Source organism: Neofelis nebulosa, chromosome 18, assembly GCF_028018385.1.
Source record: "Neofelis nebulosa isolate mNeoNeb1 chromosome 18, mNeoNeb1.pri, whole genome shotgun sequence".
Classification (NCBI taxonomy): domain Eukaryota; kingdom Metazoa; phylum Chordata; class Mammalia; order Carnivora; family Felidae; genus Neofelis; species Neofelis nebulosa.
The window spans coordinates 39192809-39208034 of record NC_080799.1 but is presented as its reverse complement, the minus strand read 5'-3'; the positions used below and the strand labels follow the sequence as shown (position 1 = coordinate 39208034).

At 43.3% G+C, this 15226-nt stretch overlaps 1 protein-coding gene across 40 annotated transcripts in view; it reads left to right on the top strand.

Annotated features, from left to right (window-relative positions):
• The window catches only part of RBFOX1 (RNA binding fox-1 homolog 1), a 2070746-nt gene that overhangs the window by 1714613 nt on the left and 340907 nt on the right, over positions 1-15226 (top strand). For 2 of the 40 annotated variants that reach the window (XM_058711288.1, XM_058711275.1), the window contains exon 1: positions 5262-5563. The exons of 34 other annotated variants lie outside the window; for them this stretch is intronic. In XM_058711288.1, coding sequence (XP_058567271.1) covers positions 5477-5563 — 87 coding nt within the window. In that variant the 5' untranslated portion in view covers positions 5262-5476. Of the gene's footprint in view, positions 1-5259; positions 5564-15226 lie in introns of those variants that run through there. 4 more of the 40 variants (XM_058711283.1, XM_058711274.1, XM_058711281.1 and 1 more) reach the window with 4 other exon arrangements.

Genomic DNA, 15226 nt, shown 5'->3' with positions numbered 1-15226 from the left:
GATTCTTCTGAGCTGTGGCGGAGGCAGATCCTTCCCAGACGTTAGGGATTGTACAAGGAAATGTGGGCCAAAGCTTCTAGATCTTGCAGGTTTTCAAGAGATATTATAAATCTAAATTTTACATGAGATGCCTCCATTTAAAACTGTCACCTCTCTTGGGGCATCTGGGTGGCTCAGTTGCTTGAGCATCTGACTTCAGCTCAGGTCATGATCTTGTGGTTGGTAAGTTCGAGCCCCTCATCAGGCTCTGTGCTGCCAGTGTAGAGCCTGCTTTGGATCCTCTGACCCCACCCTCTCTCCCCCTTCCCTACTCTCTCTCATGCTCTCTTGAAAATAAACACTAAAAAATATATCATCCCTCAGAGCACCTGGTTGGCTCAGTTGGTTAAGTGTCCAACTTCGGCTCAGGTCATGATCTCACGGTTTGTGAGTTCGAGCCCCACATTGGGCTCTGTGCTGACAGCTCAGAGCCTGGAGCCTGCTTTGGATTCTCTCTCTCTCTCTCTCTCTCTCTCTCTCTCTCTCTGCCCCTCCCCCACTTGTGCTTTGTCTCTCTCTCTCTCAAAAATAAAGTGTAAAAAAATTTTTTTAATAAAAAAAATATATCATCTCTCTTTTGCACAATGCAGAGAAGCCATCACCGTCATCAACATTCTCCTCCCCCTCCTCCCCTTCGTCCTTCTACTCAGACTGGATTTGGTCCATGAGGTTACACTTGGCTCATGTAACCAACAGAATCCATATGGCAGGCATTGGTTTTCTCTGAATGCTCTTGTCTCCCAACCTCCATCCAAAACTTGTGTTTCTTTTCTTTTTCCTTCTCCTACATCGGTGTTTAAACTTTAGGCTGCTGCCCCTCACAAGGGCTGGTGGTGAGCAGAGTAATCCTCATGTTAGCTCTTGGATGTGGGAAGGAGATGTGGTATGTGACCTCATCTAGGCAGAGGAACCACTTTAATCTAGGAGAGGAAAGAATGAGACAGTGACTGAGAAAAGAGTTCCATCATGGAAGATGGAGAAAGAAGATGGGAGGTGGGTTTTTTGATTTGTTTTGCGTTTGTTTGTTTTTATCTTCTTTGGAGAGTGGGGTGAGACTGAACTATGAAAGGTTGGCTAAGAAAAAAAAAATCTCCTGATGGAAATCCCTGACACAGGGAAGATTGACACAGAACCAGCACTCAACGAAGTGACAGGAAAATCGAGAAGCATGTGGAGAAGCAGAGGGCAACTGAAAAGGAGTTTATATTTGCTATTATATTAAAGTCTGACTTCCAGAGCTTTAGGTAAAATACATGCTCTCAATTAGGGGTCAGCAAACCATGGTTTGTAAGCCAATCCTAGCCCATTACCCATTTTTATGACCCTCAAACTCACAATGGTTTTTACACTTTTTCAAGATGGGGGAAAAAATCAAAAGAGGAGTATCTCCTGACAGGCGAAAATTATAGTAAATTCAAATTTCAGTGTTTGTTGGTTTCCATATTGTAAATGCTTTCAGGTGACAATAGCAGTTTTGAGTGGTTACAGCAGAGAGCATAAGGTCGTCAACACCTGAGCTATTTGTCCACTTACAGAAACAACTTTGCCATCCTGTCTGGGATGGCTGCTTTAGATTGTGATGTGGGGCCTTTGCTTGAATTCTGTGTTTCGAGGCCTACCTGTGTCTCCCAGTCACGGTCTCCCCTGCTCTCTACTTAATTCTTTCACTCTACATTTTCAAAGCTCCTGCAAAAAACCACGAACTCATATTGGGTAGCTGACTGTTTACCATGAGCTGTGCTCAGGAGCCAGTGAGGAGCAGAGATGCATAGGCAGTGTCTTTTAGCAGAGGAAATGGAAGTAAGAGAAAAGAATTATAGTCCAGTAATACTAGGTGCTTCCTATTTGGAAAAAATAGGACCTGTGTTAGGAAAAAGAGGTTTTATGGGTTTTTTTTGTTTTCAATGTGTATTTGTTTTTGAGAGAGAGAAAGCATGAGCTGGGGAGGGGCAGAGAGAGAAGGAGACAGAATCCTAAGCAGGTTCCACACTGTCAGTACAGAGCCTAATGTGGGGCTCGATTTCACAAACTGCGAGACCATGAACTGAGCCGAAACCAAGAGTTTGTACGTTCAACTGGCTGAGCCACCCTGGCACCCCAGGAAAAAGAGGTTTTGTTTAATGGTTGTCATTTGATTTTATGTTCTATTAGTTCATGAAGTTTTTGAGGTAGGTTTAGAGCAAGGATATTTTTAATTCATACAATTTCCAAAATATAACTATTATGATTATATGTGACAGTAATATGTGAATATAAAATCAGAATCAGAGAAAATGTGAACAGCAGTAGTTAGTACTGAAGGTGGTGAGGATAGGAAGACAAAAACACCTATCTGTAAGCAGGAAAGGCCAACACAGTGGACAGAGATGAATCTCTTATTTGGCTTTAAGCTTCCTGGCAGTCAATGTGAAAAGGGTCACAAAACAATTAGCCCTTATCTTCAAGGGTGGGGGTGGGGGAAAAAACTGATTACTCAGGATCAGTAAAAACTTTTGTATTATGGAGTTTTTAAAAAGAAAACAAAATGCCCTCTGCAAAAGGTATAGCTAAGTATGTATATATCCCATATATTATGTTACTCATTTCTCCCTGAAATCATGAGATTCTTTAACAAAAACAATATATATGGTAATAAATACAATTATCCTTTGTATTTATGTAACTCCACAGTTTCCGAAACACTCTCAATTTTGCTCTTGGGAATAGTCTTGGTGAATTGTAAGTGGATATTGTTGCCTCTCTTCTAGTTTAGGAAACTAAGAATCTAAATTGTGTAAATTTCTGGCCTTCCAGACTAAGTTTCCTGCCTCCTCCTCCAATAGTCTTTACATTTTCTAACACTAAAGAGAAATAATCCAATCTGACCCAGCTCTGACCAAAGTAATGAATAGCTCCCCCATCCCGAGAAGCTGTCTCATGAAGATGCCTCTGTCCTCATTGGTAACTTCTCAGAAGCACAGTGTTGAAAGTCATAGTCAAAAGCTAAAGTTAGAAACAGTATCAGGCTGTTAAGTAAGAGGGGTCAACTTGCAGCTGTTACTGGAGCTTTCTGAATTGTAACAGTGTGGCTACTTTGATGCAGGAGAATCAATTACAGAGAAACCTTGTCAAGATGGCCAAAATTCAGCCTTAAATAATTGAATTCTCTGCCAAACGCTGTCCACTGTCGTTATCTAGAAATGTAATTATGCAGCTAAATCAAGCAACTAAAATTAGTGTAGTGTAAAAACACCTTGGCTATCTAAAAGTGGAGGAATTGACATTTGGATTTAGAAAAAGCCAATAGTTGAATATGGTTTGCGGTGTCTGAAGCTCTCTGAGTTTCTACAAAATCTATATCCTGTGTCCTGCTTGGAGTTAGAGGTGGAATGTGGCAAGCGAATGTTTGGTTTGAAGGTGATTTCCAGTGATCCCTGGGCCTTTGGCATTAGCTGAGTGGACTCACTTGGTCACTTGTGCGCCCTTGCTCTCAAAACCGGGAGCTCTCCACATGCCCATGTGTCTTCTTGCCATGAGTGACTCTATGAATTTATCTGTGCCTTCAATCTGAAGCTGAAGATGTATCCATACTGACCATCAGGAGAACACAACACACATGATAGGAACAGCTAATAGCCTTTAGTATGGTATCCATGATATGATGCCCGGAGCTTTGCCACATGACCCCATGGGGCAGGGTCTATTATTACTGCAGTTTTCTAGGTGAAGAAACCAAGGTTCAGAGATGCTAAGTCACTTGTTCCAACATCACACAGCTAGTGTGTGAGACACCCAAATCAATTGCATTTCAATTCATGTAATGCCAGAGGAATTTACTTATTACCGTGGAACCTATCCCAGACAATCCTTTGGGTATTTTCAAGCATCAGAAAGATTGCAAATATTGGCTTGAATTTATTTTTCATCCATAGTTTGGTGGATATGCCTTTAAACTCTGGGAACGGGAAACCATCTCCTATGAACACACTGCATAGTCACAGATGACCATTGAAAGATCAAGGACAGAGAATCTGTGTTTTGTTTTGTTTTGTTTTGTTTTGTTTTGTTTTGTTTTGTTTTGTTTTGTTTTGAAAGCGTGTGAAGTTCTGTGGGAAAATGAAGTCCTGGTTAGGAATTGTGTTCGGAGCCCAGCACTGACTCTTAACAAGGGTACACGTGTGGGAAACCGATTCAACTAGTCTAAGTCCACTTCTCTGTGTGTTCCCTGGAACTGGTAACAGTACTGACTTGAGAGAGTTGTGAGAATAACATTACGTAACCTGTGTAAACAACTTAGTCCATTCTCTGTGTGTAGCACACTCTGCAAGTATTAGCTGGTATTCTTTTTTTTTTTTTTTTTTTTTTAGTATTTATTTATTATTGAGAGACAGAGAGAGAGAGACAGAGAGAGAGAGCATGAGCAGGGGAGGGGCAGAGAGAGAAACACAGAATCCAAATCCAAAGCAGGCTCCAGGCTCTGAGCTGGCAGCACAGAGCCGATGCGGGGCTCGAACTCACAACCGGTGAGATCATGACCTGAGCTTAAGTCGGATGCTCAACTGACTGAGCCACCCAGGCGCCCCGCTGGTATTCTTATTGTATGATTTGCACAGATTGCCCCTTTAAAATTAAAGCCAGTGAGGGTCGCCTGGGTGGGTCCGTCCGCTGAGTATCCGACTTCGGCTCAGGTCATGATCTCGCGGTTTGTGAGTTCGAGCCCCACGTCAGGCTCTGTGCTGACAGGTCCAAGCCTGGAACCTGCTTCAGATTCTGTGTCTCCCTGTCTCTCTGCCCACCCCCCGCCCCACTCTGTCTCTGTCTCTCTCTTTCAAAAATAAACATTAAAAAATTTTTTTAATGAAATAAAATTAAATTAAAGCCAGTGACAGAGAGAGAAAGAGAGAGAAGCACAGATTAGATGATCTCCTTAGCTTCTTTGTGATCAGTGCCAAAGGGTGCCCACATTTACCTACTTGATTTTTAAGTAGCGACTGATAATCCTCTCAGTTTACAAGTCTCATTTTCCTCTCTAAAAATCCCATGCAGACTTTGTCCCTTGCCTTTTGCCCAACTTCATTGGGAAGAGCCCCATTCCTGTGGCCTACCTCTGTCTCAGTCATCTGGCCTCTCTCTCACTCTCTCTGAGAACTAAATTAATGAAGAGTATTTGGTTAGTCATGTTAGGCAAGCCGTTCCCAAAATAGCACCTTCCATTTTGGTAGATTCAACTCTGCAGCTGCTGTGTCTCTTCGTCGTCTGGGAAGAAAACTTTCACATTAAGAGTTGCTGATGCGGATTTTCTTTCTTTCCCCCTCTCGGCGTTGATGAGTGCCTGGCTCGTGACAGAAGCGATTTGGCTCTCGGCTTTGTAGTTCCGAAGAAGTTGGGTCTGTAGATTTTCCCCTAACTCTCCACTGATGTGTTGAGCTTCAGAGGGAATAATACCTTCACGTAAAGCATGTTGCCTTCTCAAGGAGTACTCCTGCATCCCTATGGCGTGCCTATGATTGTTCCTGCAGCCCCCTACTTTCCCGGACTGATCCAGGTAATTCAAGGCCACTGCCAGCCAGCAACTTAACTCCAGAGCGCTCAGAGTAATAATTGGAATTTTTATGGTTGAGAAAGCAAACACTTTTAATACAGGAAAAAGCCCTCATGTAGTCAGTGGGAAGACAGTAGGAAATCACAAAGATGGATCACCCTAATCTGGCTATTGACATCTCTCATGGCTGAATAAATGGTGTAGTTGAGCCATATTTGCTTGTATTGATCTGGGTGCTGTTTAACATTCATGCCTTTGCTTCAGGAGGTTGACCACAGGGCAAAGGATTTGCTCTCCTTCCCAGCTTTCTGAGGGACTCAGTCTCCCAGAGCAGATCATGAGGCAAAGTAACTTATCATGAGGTGACTTGGTTAAGAGCTTTAACCCAGGAAATAGAAGGAGCATGAAATATGCATTAATTTATATGTTTGCCTTCATGTGGATTGTCTATTTTTATAGAAGTGCCCCTGCCCCCCACCTCACTTGGGTCGAGTGGTGGCATTGAGGCAAAAAGGAACACGCTGTTGATGGTTAATTTATGAAGTTCAGAGATTACTTTAGGACTCCCTTACCAGCTGTTTACATCTTAATGATGGCAAGAAAGTGGAGGATTGAAAAGTGTGTTGGTTTTACTTTTAAGCCTATTAATTTTGTGCAGGGAGACTCATCTACCAATAAGATACTTGGGACTTTCCACCCCCCCCCCCCCCCTTAGCATAAGTTTGTCTTTTTAAACAAGCATTGGCTTCTGGGTGTATGTCCAAAGTTCTCTGTGGAAAGCGAATACCTACTAGTCACAGAGCCTGAACATCCTGGGAAACCCAGATGGTTGCTTTGCTGTTGTTTTCTTGTTTGTTTGAGAACAGCCATCGCTTTGTAGTTAATTCTGTCTCTTGTTTCTGCGGGAAAGGAAAACTAAATGTATTTTGTGTTTAGTGCACCCTTTCACCCTTATCCTTGTGCCCCCTCCGCAACTATATTTGAAAATTCTGCAGTACCCTACCTTCTTAATTAAAATTTCTGGGGAGGGTTCTGGTCAAACTCAGTTTCCCCCCTTTTCCGAATGGTGCTTGTGAACCTTAAGAACTTGGGTGATTCGAGACATGCAGGGGCGATTCTCAATAATAACAACACATTCTATCATCCTAGACTTAATGGCCATTGCTTAGCTTGGAAACCCCTATATTATACGTGAGACATATATACACTGCCTGGAGAATGGTCCTTAACAACATGGAAATCGTTCCATCTTTCCTGGTGTAAGCAGGCCAGTGGGGTGTGCATGGAGTCTGAAGGAGGACTCCATGGCAAACTGGAATGCCTTTTGCTTCCATTGGAAACTTGGGGTGAAGGTCGGCTGTTGGAGTTTTGTCAGACCCTCTGCCGCCCCGTCCGATAAATAATTACAAGCAAATCGTGCCCTTCACTCTATGCTGATTGATGCTGAAATTGCTTTTGAAAGTTCTCATAAGTTCCTGTTATAGATTAAGTGCCGGTGTAGGAAAAATAACGGCACGCACTGAAATGGGTGAATGTAATCAGGCTTAATGGACTTGAGAGCTTGTTGGGAATTGAATAACTATCGATTTGCTGGAATGTTGCTGTCATTACGAAATGCCACTCTGGACGTATTACCCCAATGATAGATGAGGAGACGCACGGGCCAGCTGAGAAATTGGGGAGGCCCTATTTATTCCTTTTTTGCAGAGTGTTGGAGAAAACATACCCAGTTATTTTTGGAAGGAACAAGTGATTTTACTTGCAAATCTTAGCCCGATCATACTTTGTTTTCCCAAGTGACACCTTTGCTAACTAGTTACCCATAAGTCAGGAGAGCAGTGCAGCGGGGAGGCTCTGGACCAGCTGCTGTGATATATTCATCTTCTTCCTCTCTCACTCCCCTGGAATGCAATGAAATGGTATAGCTGGAGAGAGACCAGCTTCATTTCCGGTTTGCTGAGAGACCCTGTGTTATTTACCCATTGGCATCACGAAACTCAGATCACTTGGTTGCAGAAACATTTCCAAGGGGAGGAGAAGCAACTCAAAGAGAGAAAAATTGTAACACACACACACACACACACACACACACACACACACACACTCACCTTCTAGCTGGGCCTTCTGTTGCCAGCTGTCCTGTATCCCAGCAGGCTGTATCAGCTTGCTTACCAGTTCCTTGACCTTGTGGTTTTTTTCCCAACTCCTCAAGAGCTGCAAGAGCTTCCCTGTAGGGAAGGAAGGTGCCGCCCACACCTTAATAATGTCATCAGCAGGACACTAAAAGTGATCCAAAATAGTGTGTGTACTCCATCATCGGTAGTAAGTTCCCTATGCCTGGAGTTACACAGACAGAGCTTTGGTAGCCACTTGGCAGGGTGGTTGGATCAGAGTTTGAGATTCCTCCCAAGGTCTTTCCAACCTCAAGAGCCAACAATTCTGTGGCAGAAGAGTTTCTGCCACTTTTTAAATTAATACTAGTAGCATTGCCCTGTTTTGGTCTACTCAGTTGAAGAAAAAAATAAATAATTGACCAGATATCATAACAGGCTTTAATAGAGCATCACGTTGTCTGGCAAAAACAGAGTAGAGCCGTTTTCTAGTAATTCTAAGGTTGTTGCTCACCAGGATCTTTTGTTCTAGGACTGAATTCCGTAGTTACCAGTGATCCCCATCCGCCATCCCTCAAGAAAGCCAGAATCATTATCATGCTGGTTCTCCTGAACCCATCTTCTGGTATCAAAACTTGCTGAATATATGGAAAGGTGGATAGTTTTTCCTTCTAGCCATGTAAAGAATTTCTGAATGACCATAGGGGATTGAGCTGAACCAGTTTGGAGCGTTTCATGGGTAGTGAGAAGCGGAAGAGAAGAGAAAAAGAGTAATATTACCGGGGCACCTGGGTGGCTTGGTTGGTTGTGCTTCTGACTTCAGCTCAGGTCACCATCTCGCGGTTTGGGAGTTCGAGTCCCGCGTCAGGCTCTGTGCTGACAGCTCAGAGCCTGGAGCCTGCTTCAGATTCTGTGTCTCCCTCTCTCTCTGCTCCTCCCTTGCATGTGCTTTGTCTCTCTCTGTCTCCCAAAAATGAATAAATGTAAAAAAAAATTTTTTTTAAAGAGTAATATTACCAAGTGCATTGTATAAACCTTAATCCTTTCCCTTTGTATGAATCTCAATCTTGGTATCTTGGGATAAAAAGAAACAATGTATGTTCCTCTCAAACTTCTTTATTTACTTCTAGATTTTCAACAATACACTGAATGATCAATGCACTCTCTGATCTGAAAACAAGGAAGGTCTGACAAATCAATTGTCAAAGTCAGTCTTGAATCCAGAACTTCCCAAGATGACTTACTTAAACCATAGACCATGGCCGCAGCATACCAAGCAACATAATAAAACAATGGCTTTATAAATGATTAGTATGTTTGGTTAGTGCTTAGATCTAATGAGCCCTTGGTTCAGGGTTATAAGTTCAGATTTGCACCCCTCACTGTAGATACTTAAACAAAGGGTATGCCCTTTGGCCATACGTGGCTAGATCGTTCTCCATACTGGGACAGATAATTCCCATCTCATCTAGATATTATAGATAGTGGGTCAAAAGACCATTTTTCTAGATGGAAGTCAGTGTAAACAGAACCCCATCTACATCACCATGCATTTGTTAATTAAGTTATTCATTAATGCTCACATATTTTAGACGAGGCATTGGTCAGGACACCCAGGACACAAAAGTGATAGTCATAGCCACTGACATGTAGGTTCACAGCCAGTGGAAGAGAACACTAGATAAACACAAAACTTATACTACAGTAAAAACATTAGAAAAGAATGACAGGTAGCAATTATTGAGTAATTGCTATGAACCAGGTGCTGTGCTAAATACTTAGGTATATTATCTCACTTTTTCTTACAAAACCCTAAGTTGAGTACTACTGGCCTACCATCCCCTATCTGTAATTTTAAATTCCAAAAAGCTCTGTAAATCAGGGTGTTTTCTGGGGAGAAGTTTGGTACCAAAACTGATTTGGGAAGCAAACTTGACCTAAAATGATGTGTGGCTATTTATAGACTTTCTTTATCCCTCTTAGTGTGAATATTCACATATTTTGCTACAGGGATATTTAAGTGTTTGATTTCAGAATGTTGTCCCAGACCCTGCTGAGAGTGTTACATAATCGATGTTTCCACTGAAATACCTTTCTGAAAAAGACAATTCCTATCTGTCCCCCATAAAAAATTTGAAATTTCAAAATACACATGACCCCAATGATCTCAAATAAGGAATCAGAGTCTTGGATTATGGTGCCCTTTCTACCTATGAAGAACCTGAAACTGACCCTTGAGAAAGGGAGCTTGTCCAAGTTCACAGGAATGTCAGTTACAGATCTGAGATTTGGATCAGGTATGTTGGGCCAGAATCTTCCCTCTTCACCAGTCTACTGTTGAGGTGCATCCATGGGAATGTATATGAAAACAGGAGAGGGAGCAGGTGGATGTCTCTTAGAGTAGGAAAGAGTGTGGTTAAAAGGGAAGGGTGGTGTTTGAGTTGAGCTCTAAAGCACTGGCAGGCATTCAGTGCAAACTAAGGAGAGGTCTTCCTACCAGAGCAGAGAATTCAGGTGAATTCATGGTGTTGGGGTGACACAGCGAGAAGGAACTTCAGTATCTTCCCCGTCCCACTGCACTGTAGAGTTTGAGATTGTTTGCACATAGGACTCAAACATCAAAAAGCATAGGTGGAAAGAATCTTGGAAGAATCTCTGAAATAACTCTTACGGCCTGAATTTCTGAGTGCTCTACCCAGGAATGGGCTCCGAGATACCCTTCTGTGAATACCGCCGGGGAGTGTCCACTTTCCTGGGTTTGGGTCCTGAGCACTCAATGCCATCTTTTCTCTCAGAGACTCTAAGCTCTCTAGAGGCTGTGTGTTTTCTGACTTAACCTTCCTAGAGTAGACAGTGGCAGAAAAACGCTGATTAGTGCCTCTCTGATAGGGATAGCAGTGGTAGGAGCAAACCCTGCATCCTGGATTCCGAAGCAGAAATCAGCATCATTGAATCTGGCAATGTAGTTGATGGCGGATCTGCGTACATATGTGGTGATGCCAGGAATTATCCAAGTGGAGAAGCTGTCCCGACAGAAAGACAGAGGAAGGTAGAGGAAGGTAGAGGTCATTTGGATACATGTCTGGTTGAATGAAAAAGAATTCCACTTGTTCTGGTCTGTGGCTGGTGGAGCCAATTTCATATCCTGATATTTCTGCCCTGCAATATTATCTACATGTTTGGAGTATCTGCTGATCTGGAAAGAAATCAGAAGGCACACCTGATGTAAATGTTAGTGGTGTCATTTACTTTGAGGCTGCTCTGTCTTAGTCACTAAGTGACTTTTCTGTACTGCCGAAGAGGCCATGTCAACGGCAGACTAAATTAAAGAGTCAGGGAGGTGGCAAGGAGAGTTTGGAGTCAAATAGGTCCGGGTTGATGTATTGGCTCTGGCATTTACTAAGCATGTGGCCCTGGGCCTGTCAGTTAACCTCTCCGAGGCTGTGTGCTCAGCTACAAAACAAAAGCAGGAATCCCTGACTTGCAGGGTGTTTGTGAGCTTTAAATGTGATCTATCTCCTCATTAGCGATTGTTTATCAAGCACCTACTGTATGTGAGGCTTTGAACTAAGAGAGGGTGATGAGCCAGAATAAAAGACACCCAGGACCCCTTTCCACACAAAGGTTCCACCCTAATACACAGGAAAGATGTGGGACATCCATATCCATATATATCCATGTCTATAGCTGTATCTATGTCTGTATCTCATCTATACCTATGTATCTCCATCTCTGTCTGTAGTTCTGTATCCAGTATGGTAGATGTTCATTCTGCATTATTCGAGAAAGACAAAGTGAGAGAAAGATGTATGATGAACGTTTATTTAGGACTCTTTTATTTGCAACTGACAAAAATCTAATGCATATTGCTTAGAGGGGAAAAAGAAAACATCCAGCTTCAGGCGCAGTTGAATTCAGTCTCCAACAACCCAAGTCATGTCTCTCCACAACTCTGCTGTGGTTGTCTTTTCTGGATCTTCATTCACAAACACACCACATCTAAGTGGTGGCACAAATGGTCCCCAAGCATCTCCGGGCTCGCATCCCAATCCATCTTTTTGCAAGTCTCTTTCCCAACTGTTCCTGCAAAAATTTCCAGATAGCCATCTCCTTGGCTTACCTTGCAAACCATGCCCACCCTCAAAGCAGTCCTCTTGCTCACTGCTCACATTGGATCTGGATGGTGTTGTCATCCTAACTGAGCTGTAGGGGCTGTGAATAGAGGGAAAAAATGAGTCTTGTTCTCACAGTAAGGTGTTGGACAGGCAAATGTCAGCTTCTCATGATCAGCAATCCTAACTGAAGGTATTACAGACATCCAGACATGGTTTTTTTTTTTTTTTTGCTCCCCTGAACCCTACATACACCCTCTCCAGGGAAGGAAGTGTGGGACTCTGATCTTAATTAAACTCATTGAGGGGCCCCTAGGTGACTCAGTCAGTTAAGAGTCTGACTGTGGCTCAGGTCATGATCTCGTGCTTCATGGGTTCAAGCCCTGCCTCAGGCTCTGTGCTGACAGCTCAGAGCCTGGAGCCTGCTTAGGATGCTCTGTCTCCTTCTATCTCTCTGTCTCTCTCTCTCTCTCTATCACAAAAATGAATAAAACTTTAAAAGAAATTATTATCCTCATTGACCGATGCCAGTGATCATATTCACCAAGCAGTTAAATATCATCTAGTGCATTTTGCTTCTCCATTAACGATCAAATGTATCAAAGTTAGATATGGCAATTTTACTTAGCATCTTCCCACCTAAATTAATTATAGTATTGTTTCCCACTAGGGTGTGTTGGGAGCATTCTGACTATTTTTCAGGTGAGGACACCATGCATGATCTAGTGAAGTAAAGGCAGTCTGATAAGCATATTCAATAACAACATTATGAAGCAAGATTGGGCTTCTCAAATCAACAACTTCATGTCTCTTTATATTAGCAATACGTACATACATAAATATATAAAGAAAGAAAAACCAAAGCCTTCCAGTTAAGTTTGAAATAATGTGGACTGTCCATCGTTCTAAAGCACTTTGGAGACGCTAGCGACTTGCCCCGTTCTGTTTTATAGAAATGCACTTTTTATTTTTAATTAAAAGATTAAAGGGACACTGTCAATCTCTTCTGATTAATATCAGTCCTATAAAAAGGATATGTTTCTGCAGCAACCATCTGTCATTTTGATCATTTTAAAGGCATGCTATATCAGCAAGTCTGCTTTTTATAATATGTTGGCATGGGACACACAGAGCTGGAGAGAGTTGTGGATTTCACACTCCACTTTGCTGCTTTGGTGTTCAGCAATCTGAGCCTTTGATGGTGAAGCAGAACCCCCTCCCCGTCTTTTAAAGGTTGTTTTGGGTAAGTGTTTTCCCCGGCTGATTTATGACAGAGATGCTCACCCCTATTTATGTTTCTCTCACGTCTAAAGATAGGCCTATCACACATGCATCCCACCAGCGTGGAAGAAGCCAGCATATCCACTTGATTAACTGCTGAACCTTAGGAGGTGTCCAGAAACGTTGAACTCAGTACTCCGCACATCTTTTCCTCTGGGGAACTGGGACCATTGTCTTCTGCAAAGCCTAGTTCCTAGTTTGAGCTCTCCGGGTTGTAAAAGTCAGAGACAGAGGCATTGTGACAGTCATTTATTTATTATAATAATTTTTCATGGGCCAGGGTTCCATGTTGGATTGTCTTCTAAGCTCTGGAGACATTGACATGATTAAGACCCAGTCTCTCTCCTCAGAGGTGGAGTCCCTGGCCACATCACTGGCAAGAAAGTCAGAGGTTAAACACAGCTGCTTGATGGTGGAACTCTGTAGAGTCTCGACTGCACTCACCCCACACAGTATGAGGTCCCCACCACTGTCAGTGGCTTGGGCAGTTGCGATGGATTTTTCTACAGTTCCAGGAAGATGGCTTCCTTAAATTTTTTTTTAATGTTTGTTTACGTTTGAGACAGAGAGAGACAGAGCATGAACAGTGGAGGGGCAGAGAGAGAGGGAGACACAGAATCGGAAGCAGGCTCCAGGCTCAGAACTGTCAGCACAGATCCCTACGCGGGGCTCGAACTCATGGATTGTGAGATCACGACCTCAGCCGAAGTCAGACACTCAACCGACTGAGCCACCCAGGCGCCCCTCAGGAAGATGGCTTCCTGTAGATAGTTCCTCTATCCTTCCCAAATAACAGGGTTTCTGGTATGTTCCAGGAGACAAAGGGTGGAGGTTTTTTGTTTTTTTGAGGAAGACCTCTATCTCTGAAACAGTGGTTCAGTTTTGTCCTGTCCTACCTTGTATCTGGCTCAGAGTAATGCAGTGAGTTCAGCATACCATTCTGGGAGAGAGGATGACCTCCCTTAGCTGTTATTTTTCCTTCCACTCTGTAATCTGCACTGGCTCCTCAAGGTAGAGAGGATTTGGAGGAGGCAGTCACCTTGTGCATTCCAAGGTGTTTTCACAAAGTGCTCTCTGAAGAGCCATTTCTTCTCATTTCATGAGGTAGCACAGTTAAGGATTTAGATCAGAGAATTTAGAACATAGGATCTAGACCAGGGGAGCTTGAATCTGGCCACGACCTTCTCCTGGTGACTTTGGGCAAAGTGTTTGACCTCTCTGAGCCTCCACTTGCTCCTCTAAAAAATGGGAGTAATATGCAATATTCTCTACCTCCCAAAGTCAATGTCAGGCATAAAAGAGTGCAAAAATGACCACACCCAAGGCATTTGCAGTGCAACCACTATGCTATTCAGGAAGCTTAGCATAATGCCAAGGTCTGGGTGCCCCACTCAGACCAATCTGAGCAGGCATCTTGGCCCCTGTGTGATGTGGGGCTCCATGTCTCTGAGTTTCCATTGTCTCAACTTGACAATGGGGGAAGGAACCCAGAGCATCTGATGAGATGATGCTTGTGAAGCATGGAGAACAACCCCTGCTCATTGTAGGTCTTCCATAATGGATGGCCAGAGTTGCTGCTGTCTTGGTTTTGTTTTGTTTTGTTTTGTTTTGTTTTGTTTTGTTTTCTTTCACAATATCCTGGGTTGCTGCACTTTCTTTTCCATACAGAGATGCTCTGGATTTGGGCATTAAGTGGACACAATTGTAACTCTCTGTTCCCTCTCTCAGTGGAGATTCTCAATAACCAGGGACATGCTTTTTGGTGCAGCTGGACAGAGTGGGGTACCATTGGGGAATGCTATGAAAGAGAGAAAGAGATACCACCATGGGGTTTGACATGCATAGCCCATGGCCTTGGGTGGGATGAAACCCACACCCCTTCCCATTCCCTAAGTCAGTGGCCTGGGGAGCTGGGGCTACTGGTCACACACCAAGAAGGATGTAAAGGCCTCACTCATATGGAATCCTTGCCCAAATCTTTGTCCACTGGCTCTAGTAGGACTTCTGGGGCTGGAACCATAACTGGCTGGGAGGAGTGGACTTTGAGTGGGAAAGAGAAGCCCAACCCCTTCCCTCCATGTGGCCATAGCCTTCTGGGGACAAATTCTTTGGGACCACCCACACCCCTGTTCCATGCATCTCCTAGCACACTGTGGGCGCTT